Source organism: Podarcis raffonei, chromosome 3 (genome assembly GCF_027172205.1).
Source record: "Podarcis raffonei isolate rPodRaf1 chromosome 3, rPodRaf1.pri, whole genome shotgun sequence".
NCBI classification, from domain to species: Eukaryota; Metazoa; Chordata; class Lepidosauria; order Squamata; family Lacertidae; genus Podarcis; species Podarcis raffonei.
Genome location: NC_070604.1, coordinates 44,567,301 through 44,582,188, shown reverse-complemented (window position 1 = coordinate 44,582,188; position 14,888 = coordinate 44,567,301). Strand labels below are relative to the sequence as shown.

At 41.8% G+C, this 14,888-nt stretch overlaps 1 protein-coding gene across 1 annotated transcript; it reads left to right on the top strand.

Annotated features, from left to right (window-relative positions):
* Positions 1-5,247: 5,247 nt before the first annotated feature.
* On the top strand, positions 5,248-13,795 carry GJB7 (gap junction protein beta 7). Its single transcript, XM_053381413.1, has 2 exons — positions 5,248-5,388; positions 12,210-13,795. Exon 2 carries the CDS (start codon positions 12,238-12,240, stop codon positions 13,030-13,032), a length of 795 nt encoding a protein of 264 aa, XP_053237388.1. The 5' UTR covers positions 5,248-5,388; positions 12,210-12,237; the 3' UTR covers positions 13,033-13,795.
* Positions 13,796-14,888: the final 1,093 nt, after the last annotated feature.

Genomic DNA, 14,888 nt, shown 5'->3' with positions numbered 1-14,888 from the left:
TGTGATTATCTGGAGTAAAATCAAAACACGGTTCAAAACTTTCCTCACTCCAATTACAGACAATAAAAATTAAGGACATTTGCGGCTGACGGATTTAAATGAAAGAGCTAGGCATTTGGTTTTCTCTTTTACCGTATGTTGAAATCAGTGGGGCTTAGAAATGCTCAGTTTTAAACTGGGTCACACCCAATTTTATTTAAAAAATCACTTTGTATTATAATTTGAGGTTTATATTCATATTTACAGTGTTATAAAACAGACATATTTAACATCTGCTTCCCCTCCCACTCTTTCTGTTATTGTAGATACTTTTTATTTAAAACAAAGGAATGTAGGAAGCTGCCTTATTTCAGGGCAGACCAGTGATCTATCTAGCTCAGTATTGTCTACCTCTGGTGTGGCTGGATCCACCCGAAAGACATGATCCCTTTCCCTTCCCATAGGTGAACTTTTAAAGGTGGGCAGGGGCTCACTGTAACAGTCAACCAGCTGATTGGCAGACCCATTTGAAGTTTATTTGCAGATGTGGCTTGGATTCAAACCACACCAGCAAATGACCATTTTTGCTCTTAACTTTAAAAATAAGTATAAATGTAAAAAAAAGTCTTTAAAATAAACTATAAATGTAAAAAACAATCAAGAGCCTTTTGCTAGATGCAACTATGCTTTCACTCATTCAAAGCACATTGCTTACCCCAAAGAATCCTGAGAACTGTAGTTTATTCCTCACAGAGCTACAGTTCCCAGCACCATTAAAAAACCATTGTATCTAGTCTTTATCAAAAGACTGGCTACTATCCTATTGTATCTTTGCATTAACAAGAATTCTGATATATAAAAGAACTAAGCTTTGCATATGTGTGAGAGTTCAAAAAGGTAATGTTAAAAAGCAATTGTAGTGAATACTTACATTTTTAAAATGAAAGATCGTATCAGAAGTAAAGCCCTGCTGTTTCCATCTTATCATCTGTTGTAAGAAGCAGGTGGATTAGATTGCTTGACCTTGCCCTTTGTCAGCAAAGATTAAAGCAATTGTTCACCTTAAAATACAGAATGAATCATCTCAGAGGAAGAGAACACGGTAGGCAAATAGTGTTTTGTTCCCTTCATTGTAATATGGTCTAGTCATACTCAACAATGCTGCAAAGTAATGGCTGCATCCCAGAGCCAAAAACTTTCCCTAGAGTCAGATTTCTACCAAACATAGGAAATTAAATTAGAGAGGTTTTAAAAATTGCAGCAAGAATCCAGGCAGCCACTCCTACATATCAGGATTTGTTCCTTGGTAGATGATGCGCTTGTGATGCTTTGAGACATCAGAAACTGCATTGGGCTGGATACACATTCCTGTTTATTCTGCACCCAGTGCACTTCCACTGCTGGTTTGGAATGACATTAGCCCATTAGCCACAATCAGCATCCTGTATCTATCTGGCCGTTTCTGATGAAATACAGCTTTTTGGTACAATTTCCCCGAAACCAGTTTTGATCTGATTTGTGAAAATTAACCACCTAACTGTTCTGTAAGTAGTAATGTGTAGACAGAGTCAGATCTCGCTGAGTGCAGAGAAACTGGATAGAGCTCATTATATTAGAACTTGGGAACATCCAGTTAAACCAGATATTGGAAGATTCAGGGCTGACAGATAAAACACTTCTTCATACAGCCAGAGCCATAGTTAGGTGATCTTGCGCCCTTGGCTGAACCATCCAGATTGTGCCCCCTAGCCATGAACAAATCAACTCTTCTTTCCAACTCTCCTCCAGCACCCCCCCCTCCACCCATTCAATTTAAAACCTTTTCTTACGATGCAGTATTTTTATTTATAGACGTATTTATGGACATATTTTTAGCCAATTTTGTGCGTCCCCTTGCCTGCACCTCTGGCAGGGGCCCACCTCACCACCCCCTAGCTACGGTCCTGCATACAGCACATAATCTATGGGATTCCCTCCCAGAAGCAAGGTCCACCAATTTTGAAAGGTATTGTATTAGAACTAGAGGGTGTCTGCGTTGGAATCGTAGGAAGCACATGTCAACTTCAGAAGAAAACAAGTTCCCATTAAAAGAATGCTTCAGTTGATTTTTTTTATAAGCTATTTATTAAGATTTTTTATAATATTACAATAAAATAAAAAAGGAAAACAAAATAACAAAAATACAGAATAAAGAAGATTTTTTTAAAAAAAACACACACATAAATTTTCAGTTACTTATTTTCTTTTAACTTGTTTCCCGGACCTCCTCATACCTCCCTTTTTTGTATTCCACCCCAAATTGTTAGTTCAGCAAATCCTTACCATTATAAAAGCATTACAGCTGGAAACCACTTAATTTCAATCCAACATCATTCTAACACTCATTAATTTTACAATATTTCTGTAGATAATCTTTAAATTTCTTCCACTCTTCTTCCACCGACTCTTCTCCCTGATCTCGGATTCTGCCAGTCATTTCTGCTAATCCCATATAGTCCATCACCTTCATCTGCCATTCTTCCAAAGTGGGTAGATCTTGTGTCTTCCAATACTTTGCAATAAGTATTCTTGCTGCTGTTGTAGCATACATAAAAAACGTTCTGTCCTTCTTTGGCACCAATTGGCTGACAATGCCCAGAAGAAAGGCCTCTGGTTTCTTCAGAAAGGTATATTTAAATACCTTTTTCATTTCATTATAGATCATTTCCCAGAAAGCCTTAATTCTTGGGCACGTCCACCAAAGGTGAAAGAATGTACCTTCAGTTTCTTTGCATTTCCAACATTTATTATCGGGCAAATGATATATTTTTGCAAGCTTGACTGGGGTCATGTACCACCTGTATATCATTTTCACAATATTCTCTCTTAAGGCATTGCATGCTGTGAATTTCATACCTGAGGTCCACAACTGTTCCCAGTCAGCAAACATAATGTTATGTCCAACATCTTGAGCCCATTTAATCATAGCAGATTTCACCGTTTCATCCTGAGTATTCCATTTCAACAGCAAGTTATACATCTTTGACAAAATCTTAGTTTTGGGTTCTAACAGTTCTGTTTCTAATTTTGATTTTTCCACCTGGAAGCCAATTTTCTTGTCCAAATTATATGCCTCCATTATCTGATAATAGTGAAGCCAATCTCGCACTTTGTTTTTTAGTTTCTCAAAGCTCTGCAGTTTTAGTCTATCTCCCTCCTGTTCCAAAATTTCCCAATATTTCGGCCATTTGGCCTCCATATTGAGCTTTTTCTGAGCCTTCGCTTCCATTGGTGACAACCACCTTGGGGTTTTGTTTTCCAATAAATCTTTGTATCTTATCCAAACATTGAACAATGCTTTCCTGACAATATGGTTTTTGAATGCTTTATGTGCTTTAACCTTGTCATACCAGAAATATGCATGCCAACCAAAAACGTTGTTAAAACCTTCTAAGTCCAAAATGTCTGTGTTCTCAAGAAGCAGCCAGTCTTTCAGCCAGCAGAATGCTGCTGATTCATAGTAAAGTTTAAAGTCTGGCAGGGCAAATCCGCCTCTTTCCTTTGCATCAGTTAATATCTTAAATTTTATTCTGGGCTTCTTGCCCTGCCAGACAAATCTAGAAATATCTTTCTGCCACTTCTTGAAACAATCCATTTTGTCCACAATCTGCAATGTTTGAAACAAAAACAACATTCTAGGCAAAACATTCATCTTTATAGCTGCAATTCGACCCAACAAGGAAAGCTTCAAATTTGACCAAATTTCTAAATCTTTTTTCACTTCCATCCAACATTTTTCATAATTATCTTTAAATAAGTTCCCATTTTTTGCTGTCATATTAATCCCCAAATATTTCACTTTCTTGACCATGGTTAAACCTGTCTCATTCTGAAACCTCTCTCTTTCAATCGGTGTTAAGTTTTTCTCTAACACCTTAGTTTTTGACTTGTTCAGTTTAAATCCTGCCACTTGACCAAATTCTTGAATTAGTTCTAAAACCCTTTTGGTACTAGATTCTGGCTCCTGTAACGTCAATACTAAATCATCTGCAAATGCTCTCAATTTGTACTGTTTGGAACCTGTATACCTTTAACCAACCGGTCCCTTCTAATCATGTTCAGCAAAACCTCCAGGACCGAAAAGAATGCTTCAGTTGAAGCCAGCTGCGTTGTTGCCATTTATAAATCGCTTTCCATAGATGCAAATTTCAGGAAACAAAATTGAAGCAAGGTGATTGTTGTAGTTTTAGGGTAGTGAATCAAAATCACTAGATAGCTTTGGGTTTAGAAAGAGAGGAGGATTAAGCAGACTTTCCAAACATTTGTTTTCAATCGGAATGGTGGGTTGGTGGGATGGGAAGCCCACAGTGATCGGCATGACAATAACTTAAGCATAGAGAAGAAACACTCAGATCCTAAACCTCTGCTGCCTTGTGGGGAATCTTCAGGAGAAGATAATGTAGGGAGTAAAACCTACACAGAACCAGAGTGCAGTCCCTAAGACAATTGGATGGTGCCCTGTGTGCCTCCTTCTGGCAACTCCTGCAGCCAAGCTGGTGCCAAACATTTGCTCTGCTTCCCTTTGGACCGCATTGTTATCTGGCATCCCAGGACCTCCACACACACTGCCCAGGCTTGCGCCCCAGACAGGTCACTTTGGTGTTGCTAACGGTTTGACTTCGGAGGCACACTCCATTCTATCTCTCAAGACACATGCATGGCAGCAACAACAGAGGTTGGGGTGTATCTTAGTAGTATTGGGATCCCACCATTCCTCCAATGGACTCAGAGCAGTTTTCTCCTGTGTCACAGTGTCTTAATGGCTAGGAATGTGTGCCTAGCCCAAAGTCACCAAGTGAGCTTCATTGCTGACACAAGGACGTTGGAGACTGCCCTTCCACCAAGTCAGGCCACTAGCTCAGCACTGGCCATGCTGATTTGCCATGGTTCTCCAGGATTTCAGGCAGCATACACTCCAAGCCCTACCTAAAGATGCCAGGGTTGAACCTTGTACCTTGTGCATGCAAAGAGATGCTCTACCCCTGAGCTATTGCCCTGCCTCAGGCCTAATACACAATCCACTATACCATGCTGTCTGATGAGAATTTCCAAATTATACATCAGTCTTGGGAATCTGAATGTACTGTGTGTGTGCATACATACAGCACAGCAGCAATATATGGCTTAAAGCATTTGTTCTTAGTTTCTATTTACCCTGATACTCCTCTAGACACCCTCATTTGAATAGTATGCCTGAACAAATGATCAGGTTACACCTGTTTAGGTTACACTGCCTAGGAAACCATCATACTCCATTTTCAACGCTTGACGCTGTAAAACTCCGTTTCTGGGAAAGCAAATGATTAATTTTTAATGGTACCAGAAACCTGCTGCATGCTTTTTTTTGACAGCCATCTGCTGCTCTACAAGGTAAGTCTGTTTTCCACTTATGATAAAGTGTGCGTATATGTGTGTTCTTTTTAAACAGGATGGAAGTATAACAGCTTTTTAAAATCTTAAGTGCAGCATCAGCAGCAACAGAATACAGCCAAGCAAAAGTATTTTGCTCAGAAATGTACAAATGCTCATGGAATAGGAGTCGGGGGCGGGGGGGGAGGCTGGCTGTGGAAGTGAGTGGATGTTTTGCCATCATAAGTAGCAAGAAGAAATGTCGCTCTGTAATGGTCAGTTGCGAGGGACTTAAAGCTTGGATCCCGAAACCTTCTCCATTTTTTACTGTGCTGGTTGTTAAAAAGTGTTAGCGTTTGTAAAGATGACCATTTGCTTATCTATTACTCTGGGGACTCTCTTTACACTCTATTAACTCTCACCAAAAGAAAAAAATATTTCCAATCTAACTAACCAGAAAATATGATGAGATTGGATAGGATTGAATTAGTAGTTGTAGCCAAGAATGTGCAGGAAATCTACTTTGTCATCCATGAAAATCTTTCAATAAAAACATTTTTTTTTTTAAGTATAAAGAGACAAAGTGAGAATTAAAAAGGCTAATCCTGTATTGCAGGAGCAAATTTAATAGGGGCCATGTCACTTAGAATTACAAGTGCATCACCACCAACCTTACCTAGGGTGGGTCACACCCTGCCTTAGGTCACCGTGTCAGCTTTTTTAAAAAAGGAGAATGAGAAGGAAGCGAAAGAGAAATAATGCAAACGTAAAACTAAGGTAATAGGAGGGCAGCTCCAGGAAGGAATAGGTAAGAATTAGCCTCCACCAACCTGGTGTCTGACTAGCACTGGAAGTTGTGGCACCAAATCCTCTGGAGGGCAGCAGGCTGGCAAAGGATGTCTAAGATGAAGAGTCTGATGTGAATCCCCTGTTGAAGGCTGGTGTGAAATGCACCTTCCTCAGGTATGGGAATGATGGAGGCCATTGCAATGTGGGGTAGAGCTTTTGTGTCTTTGGTAATGATTTAGGAGGGAACATGGTAGAAAGATAAGCTGTTCCTGCATTGTGGTAGGAGAACTTGCATCTGCTGGAGTTCTTTTGATGATGAACCTACTGAACTACCCAAGGGGATAGTTTCCTTAAGTAGGGGTGCCCAAACTTTTTTCAAAGAGGGGCAGATTTGATGAAGCAAACATGCTTGAGGGCCAATTTTGTAGTTGGAAAATTTAGGATTTTACCCCAGGAGATAAACTGCCACAGGGGCCAGATTAAACTGACTGGTGGGCACGATTAGGCCCCTGAAATGGACTTTGGACATGCCTGCCTTAAAGCAAATGGGACTTCACAATGTACATGATCATTAAAGGCCATTATAAAATATAAAGACAATTAGTTCCTGACAAGACATTGCGCTGAACAGCTTATTATGTGGAAATAAAAAAATAAAAAAATTGTCCAGTAGCACCTTATAGACCAACTAAGTTGGTTCTGGTATAAGCTTTTGTGTGCATGCACACTTCTTTCAGATGCACACAAAAGCTTATACCAGAACAAACTTAGTTGGTCTATAAGGTGCTACTGGACAATTTATTTTTATTTTTATTTCGACTACAGCAGACCAACACTGTTACTTACCTGAATCTAGCTTATTAAGCGGTTCTTGTGGCTTCTCCTAAGTATTAGCATTAAGTACTAGCAGGATAGAATTTCACAACTGATAATTATGAACAGATTGATGTTAAGGTAATAACATATATGAAAGCATTCAATGTTTTGGTTCTCTCCCGTGTATACATTTAAAGTGCATCGCTTCCCCCCAAGGAATCCTGAGAACTGTAGTTCACCCCTCAAATAACTACAATTCCAAGCACCCTAAACTACATTTCCCAGGATTCTTTGAGGAAGCTATGCCCTTTCAATGTGCTTTAGGTGTGTGGAGTGTATATAGCCATCACATACAGAGGGGGCACGTTGGGGGGGAAAGGGCAAAGAGACGTAGGCAGAAAAGGGTTGATGTTTGCTGGATCTCTCTCCATGTTACATAGCAATGGTTTTAAAATTTTTAGGAGGAAGGGAAGGCTAATCAGCAGAATTCTGTCATAACACCTGATCTTACAAGCTGTTTTGCTCATACAAGAACTCACAGGATTGGTCTGTTATGTCCTTAACCCTAATGAGGGTATTGTATATCCCTGTGGCACACATGCTTCACCTTTTCACCGCCAGGCTAGACAAGCACAGATGCAGCAGCCACTCCCTTGCTTGCAATGTTGCTGTGCTGAGAAAGGAAAAGACCCACTGGGTGCCCCAGTCTGATACATGCCCCTGGAATGTGACCAGTGTTCTCTGCGTTGTGTGTTGCAACAGTACCCATGGCAAATATGATCACCCGTAAAGAGTAAAGCAGTCTCCAGAGCCTCCATCAAATGACAAGTCTACTTACATTTCTTCATATGATGGGAGCGGCAGCTGCTGTGGAATATTTAATGTTTAACTCCATGTTACCTGTCAGTGTTTTCCCATTTTGGTGGACAGTGCTGTTTTTGATTCAGAGTTCCATAGACCTAAGGAATCAATGGCTACTAGCCAAGATGGCAATGTTCTCATGCCACTGTATGCTTCTGAAGGGGGTATAGGGGGTTAGGGGAGGGGTAGTACCTCCGATGGGGGACATGTCATGCTCTTTTTGGGGTCATTTGTCCACCTTTGACCCCCACTTTGCACTCGGCTCTCACCTGTGGCTCCTAGAAGCTGTCAGCATGCGACAGCGGCCACCAGTGGCGTAGCGTCGGTTGTCATTACCCGGGGCAAGGCAAGTAATTTGCGCCCCCTAACCTGTGGATTTTAGCACTCGAGTCTCTTCCACTAGATTAGCGTGCCCCCCCCCTCAGATGTTGCGCCCGGTGTGGCCGGCCCCCCTGCACCCCCCACACTACGCCACTGGCGGCCACACCCTGGGAATGGCTTTGACTGGCCGGCTTAACCGGGTGAGGGTAGCCGATGGGTTGGAGGAAGGTCATGATAAAAATGTAATAAATAAACCAATGATAAAGAAATGATCTTCTACAGAAATGTATGCATGGAAGTGATGTAGTCTACAGCTGTATACATGCTAACCTGTTTGTAGCGTAGCATTTAAAAAATGTTTTTTTCTCAATTTGCAATTGTTCACGCTTCTCCTCAACAGGCTACTAGATCCTGCTACTAGAACCACAAGTGTGGTTGTGGTTACCTGATACACATTTAAAAACCCTCTCCTTGATTAGGTTATCCATGCCTTTCCCACTCTGCACATGCCCCAGATGCATAAAGAAGGCACATGATGACTGCAATCTCAGCATACCCACCACGACATTGGACGGGTGTGGATACACACACACACCAATTGCAGGGACTGCCTGCATCCATTTTCAAATGGGCGCACTATGGGGTAATGCAGAATCAATCTGCAATGAACTTTTGGGAAAGGATAGCGCAGTTGGTAGAGCATGTAACTCTTAATTGTAGGCTTGTGGGTTCCAGCCCCACATTGGGCACAAAAGATTCCTGCATTGCAGGGGGTTGGACTTGATGACCCTCATGGTCTCTTCCAGTTCTACGATTCTATGAACCCACTTTTCAGGAGCAAAAAAACATGCAATATATCTAGATTGTGTGTGGACTGTGTAGAATAAATAACTACCCAATTGCTATTGAATCTAGAATCAAATGTCACATGTACACAGCCTATATTGCCTTCCATGAACAGGCTACTTTGGATGCAAGCTGGTAGTTTATAAAAAAGGTGCAAACCTTGCAGCTGATTGAAATAATAATAATAATAATAATAATAATAATAATAATGATGATGATGATGATGTCCTGCACTGACCTGCTCCTCTTCTTCATTGAATTCCCCCCCATCATGAGCTTTCTTTAAAAAATGGGGGGTGGGAGAGACTTGTATTCATGGATGTATTCCATAGGGAAGGCTAATCTTTGGCCCTCCAGATGTTGCTGAACATCCTTCATCCCTGACCTTTGCCCATGCTGACTGGGTCTGATGGAACTTGCAGGTCAACAACACCTGCAGGACCACAGGTTAGCCACTCCTACCCTATTGCCTTCCACCAGCAGCCTGCTCATTTCTCTTAGCGGAAGGCACATCTAGTGATTTCACTGTGCATGTGCACTGGGGTCAGGATCTCCTCCAGTATCCTTATCTAAAGGTTCTTCCTCAATCCTTATGAGTAGCTTTCACAACCCTGGGGAGCTAAAGTTGGCAGAAGTCAGGAGGCAGGGTTAAAACAACGGAGTGCATGTGATGTTCTGTGAATCATTGTTAGAATCTTTTCCAATCACTTTAATAGAATCCTCCTTTTCTTTTTCAAGTATCCACAGCCCAGAGAGTGTGTAAAATCATAGAATTGTAGAATTTGAAGGGACCCCGAGGGTCATCCAGTCCAACCCCCTGCGATGGAGGAATAGGCAGCTGTCCCATACGGGGATCAAGCCTGTAACCTTGGCGTTATCAGACCACACTCTTAACCAACTGAGCTATCTAGGCAGGCATGACAACAGATAATTAAAGGTCAACTTAAGGAGTTACTAGAAGAGAAATGGTTCCTTGACTTAATTAAGTTCTTTGGATTTGCATGGCTGGCTATATATCCAGGCTCCATCTGTGCTTTACGTTTAATTGATTATAAATAAGATTTAGAAAGTTTCCACTCCACTGATGCAAAGGGCCTCCGCGTGTGATGGGCTTTATGCATCCTGCCATGATGCGCTCTCTCCTTGTATCTGTTTCCCCCTTGTTATTTGCAGCAATCTGTTCTGAATCAAGGCCTCGACTCCACAGTACATGACTTGACAGGTGTTATAGTAGAATAGATGCTGCTCTGGGGCCTTTTATTGTGATACAGCAAGAGAAAGTAACACAGACTAATGATAAAGTGAGAGAACAGTGCCACCTATCAGCAAAACTGTGGAACTGAAAGTTGGTCTACTCTGCAGACTATACAGCAAGGATGGGAGAATCATAGAATTGTAGAGTCGGAAGGGGGATCATTTGTTCCCTCATGCTAATGCTAGGAGCTGTAGGCTAGAACCTGTCAGCCATTTCACTTGCTCATATTTTGGGAAGTCTGATAATGGAAAGGAGTTCTTGCTATGAGAAAACATGGAAAATGACATGAAAGCAGATAGCAGGAGTAGATTAATGAATAGTAAATAATAGGTCATCATCAAGCAATTCTGTAGACACTTAATGATGCTATCAAATTCCTATTTCATTTACTTAGTCAGATTTATATACCGTTTCATCAAAAATATCTCCAAGCGTGAACACAATAGTATAAAATACAGTGGTACCTCGGGTTAAGTACTTAATTCGTTCCGGAGGTTTGTTCTTAACCTGAAACTGTTCTTAACCTGAAGCACCACTTTAGCTAATGGGGTCTCCCGCTGCCACTGCGCCGCTGCAACCCGATTTCTGTTCTTATCCTGAAGCAAATTTCTTAACCTGAAGCACTATTTCTGGGTTAGCGGAGTCTGTAACCTGAAGCGTATATAACCTGAAGGGTATGTAACCCAAGGTACCACTGTATTATGTAAACCGAAGTACAAGGAGGCCTACAGGTACTATATGTTATTACCTTAACCATCCCTATCAGTCTTTTCATAATTATCATAATTATCCCCGCAAGTACTTGTAGGGCCCCTCAGACCTGGATCTGCCCTCTACACCCCGGAAGCCTTTGACAAGTCCAACCGTTACACTGTGTGTTTGGCCTAAGCAAATACTTGCGGATGGGGAATTTAGTAAGACTACTGGTTTGGAAACTAGGTAACCATACTAGTCAAATCTAGAATGACCAAAGAAATTATGGACATGAGAAAATAATAAGAGGGCTTTATCCAGTGCTACAGCTCTGATGGTGCCATGTACTTTCATGCATGCCACAGAGTTTCAGATTCCTCTTCTGTCTCCTCCAGCACCCCATGCACCCTCCAAAGCCAGCTCCTGAGGCTTGGGGTACCATATGGAGCAGTTTTGGGGGTGGCACTGGGGAGGAGTGGAGACTGAAGTCATTGGAACTACTAGCATTGGCTACAACTCCCAAATCTGAACTTGGTTTTATTCTTTAAAATCATGCATGACAAAAAGAACTGCCTCATACGTTACCTGAGTGTTGGTCCAGTCGTGACCGACTCTGGGGTTGCAGTGCTCATCTCGCTTTATTGGCTGAGGGAGCCAGTGTACAGCTTCCGGGTCATGTGGCCAGCATGACTAAGCCGCTTCTGGCGAACCAGAGCAGTGCACGGAAACGCCGTTTACCTTCCTGCCAGAGCGCTACCTATTTATCTACTTGCACTTTGACGTGCTTTCGAACTGCTAGGTTGGCAGGAGCAGGGACTGAGCAACGGGAGGTCACCCCGTCGCGGGGATTCAAACCGCCTTCTGATCGGCAAGTCCTAGGCTCTGTGGTTTAACCCACAGTGCCACCTGCATCCCTGTTATATATATTACATGTATGTTATATATATATTCATGTATGGGGTGATAATGAACTGTTCCCAGCACCTAAGAATACCCTTGGCATCTGCATTCCAATGGGAGGAGCTAATGAGAGGAGTTAAGGAAAGTTTTGTTATTTCCAGTTTACAGATGGAATTTAAACTCAAATCCAGCACTTGGTTCCCCCTGAACAACCAATTATAATCGTGAATTATTGTACAATTGGATTGAACATCACTTTTACAATCTAACGAGTAATGTAATTCAGTTTGGATGTCCTGTGTGTTGTGTAAATAAAAATAAAGTGAGGGCATTCTCATTTTGTGTATTTGTTTTGTTACAGTTCCTTGCCCCTTTCTGAAGTGGAAGCAATGAGCTGGTCATTCCTCCGTGATGTCCTAAGCGGGGTGAACAAATACTCAACTGGAATCGGCAGAATCTGGTTGGCTATTGTGTTTATCTTCCGCCTCCTTGTCTACGTTGTGGCTGCAGAACAAGTCTGGAAGGATGAACAGAAGGAGTTTGAGTGTAACATTAGGCAACCTGGCTGTGAAAATGTCTGCTTTGACTACTTTTTCCCAGTTTCCCAGGTGAGGCTTTGGGCCTTACAATTGATCATGGTCTCCACCCCATCCCTTCTTGTCGTTCTCCACGTCGCCTATCGAGAAAGCAGGGAAAAAAGACACAGAAAGAAGTTGTATAAGGACCCAGGAAGCATGGATGGAGGGTTGCTATGCACCTATCTCATCAGTCTCATTTCCAAAACAGGATTTGAACTTGGCTTCCTCTTTTTGTTTTACAAGCTGTACGGCGGATTCAACGTGCCCCGCCTTGTGAAATGTGACATGAGTCCATGTCCCAACACGGTCGATTGTTACATCTCCAAGCCCACAGAGAAAAAAGTCTTCTTGTACATTGTGGTGGTGACGTCCTCCTTGTGCATCATCTTAAATGTAATTGAACTCACCTATTTGGTTTTCAAGTACTCCATCAAATGTTGTTTCAGAGGCTACATCGAGAGAGTTCAAGAGTCCAAACGTGAAGACAAAAAGTCGAGTTCTGTGAATCACAATGGAACCACCTTATTTCAGGGCAATGATGAAGTCACTATCTTCGGTATCCAAGGAGATGGAAGAATCTTGCCCACCAGCCAACAGCAAGAGTAACAGGCACACAATGTTAATTAAAATGCATTTTAATGAGTTCAGGACAGCTTGGGATTTTAATCAGCAGGCTGTGTTTTCCAGACTTGGGAGTTATTTAGGTTCACCAAGTTTAAGATGCAAAACCTGACATTTCCTCAAGATGTATAAATATTGATATTTATGATATAGAATGCTGAAAAGAACAGTAAATTCAATAGTCACTTTGAATGTTTTCGCACAACAATTCAGTTTAAAAAGACAATTTAATTGGGTGAAATCCAAGATTGTGTAAGTAGAGTAACCGGCTTTCCCCTTCTCCCCCAGGTGTCCTCTAGATCTGCTCTGGTCTCCCATCTATCTGAAACAGATTTTGGAGGGCTCATGAGCTAATGACTGTTCCACTTATACATGGACATCATAAGATTCAAGCCCCCTCTCTTATTTCAAGCCCCAAAGACAAGACCTTAGCCATTAAGGCAACCCTGCCATTGGCTGGTTATAGTAACTTACTAGCCTCAACTGTGTAAGTGAGACTCCGGTTACCATTCTCAGATCCATCCCTGTACTGACACACTGCATTTGCAACTGAAGCTTCTTGCCTCATGTACTGCCCCATTTTACTTATGAGATAGTTTAATTCTGTTTCTACTTAGTTGCTCATATGAACGCTATTGTGTATTTTTTTTACATGTCATTGTTATTTCTACTTATATCTCGTGTTAACCACTTCGTTTTTGTAAAAATATTATTAAGCAGTACACAATAAATACTACATTAAATACCTGTCTGGAAGCACCCTAAAACTAGGTTTCTATTTTCCTACAAAAATAAATGCAAATAAGTAAGATTGTCATCACGCAGCCTCCATTGGAGGATTGGTTGTGTTTCATCACAGTCTTGGATTTGCATGAAGTTGGGGTAGCGAAAGGGAGCAAAAAGGAACTGTTGCGCCACAGCAGTAGCTATGGCATAGGGAGAGGAGGGAGGGACGCAAAGAGGGGGGAAATGGTGGTTTTAAACACTAAAGGGCACAGAGTAAAATAACAGTTTTAAAGAACAGCAGAGGTTTGAATAAAGCAGGGATGGAGAGAAACTTAGTGGCGATTTTAAACAATGGCAAAGGTTTGAGTAGAGAAGGCAGGGGTTAAAGGGCAGTTTGAAACAATATTAGAGTACAGTGAGAAGGAAGTTGGAAAACACTGTTTTGTGTTACTTTTTTGCATTAACTTTTGCGTTGTACCCATCCCTGCTCATTTCTCTATGTTAAAACTGGTTTGTTTGTTTTTTAAAAAGAACACCCCTCAGTGTAACTCCACCCCTACTTTACTCAAACTTCTGCCACTGAGTACAGCAAGAAGGGAGCAACACTGTAAGGGGCGGGGTTTTTTCTGTTTTAAACTTCTCCCTCTTCTATTCCTCATCTGCGGCAGCAGGAGGCCCCATTAGCTAAAGTGGTGCTTCAGGTTAAGAACAGTTTCAGGTTAAGAACGGACCTGCAGAACGAATTAAGTTCTTAACCCAAGGTACCACTGTAAAGGAGACAGGGAAATAGCAGTGATCTGTGTAGGAGAGTTGAAAAAAAGAGGGTGGAAAAGGGGGAATGGAAAGGGGGTATGAAAGGGGTTGCAGGGGAAAAAAAGAGGACGAGGCATGTGAATAGGGTTGAAGATGAAAGCAGGGGCATGAAAAGGTCTGAAGAATAGGAAGAGATGGTGGCTTCATAGCTGGGTGGAAGGTGAAAAGGATGCTTAGTAGTTGCAATGTTCGGGAGTAAGAAGATGCAGGAGTTAACCATGGGGGTGGTTAGTGTGCAAGGAAAGGTTGCACAAAATGTGGGGGGACATGGAGGTGAAGGTGAAAACAGAAGACCAAAGTGG

Bases quoted from the DNA above. Each gene is read 5' to 3' on its own strand.
- GJB7 (XM_053381413.1), top strand. From the start codon at position 12,238: ATGAGCTGGTCATTCCTCCGTGATGTCCTAAGCGGGGTGAACAAATAC.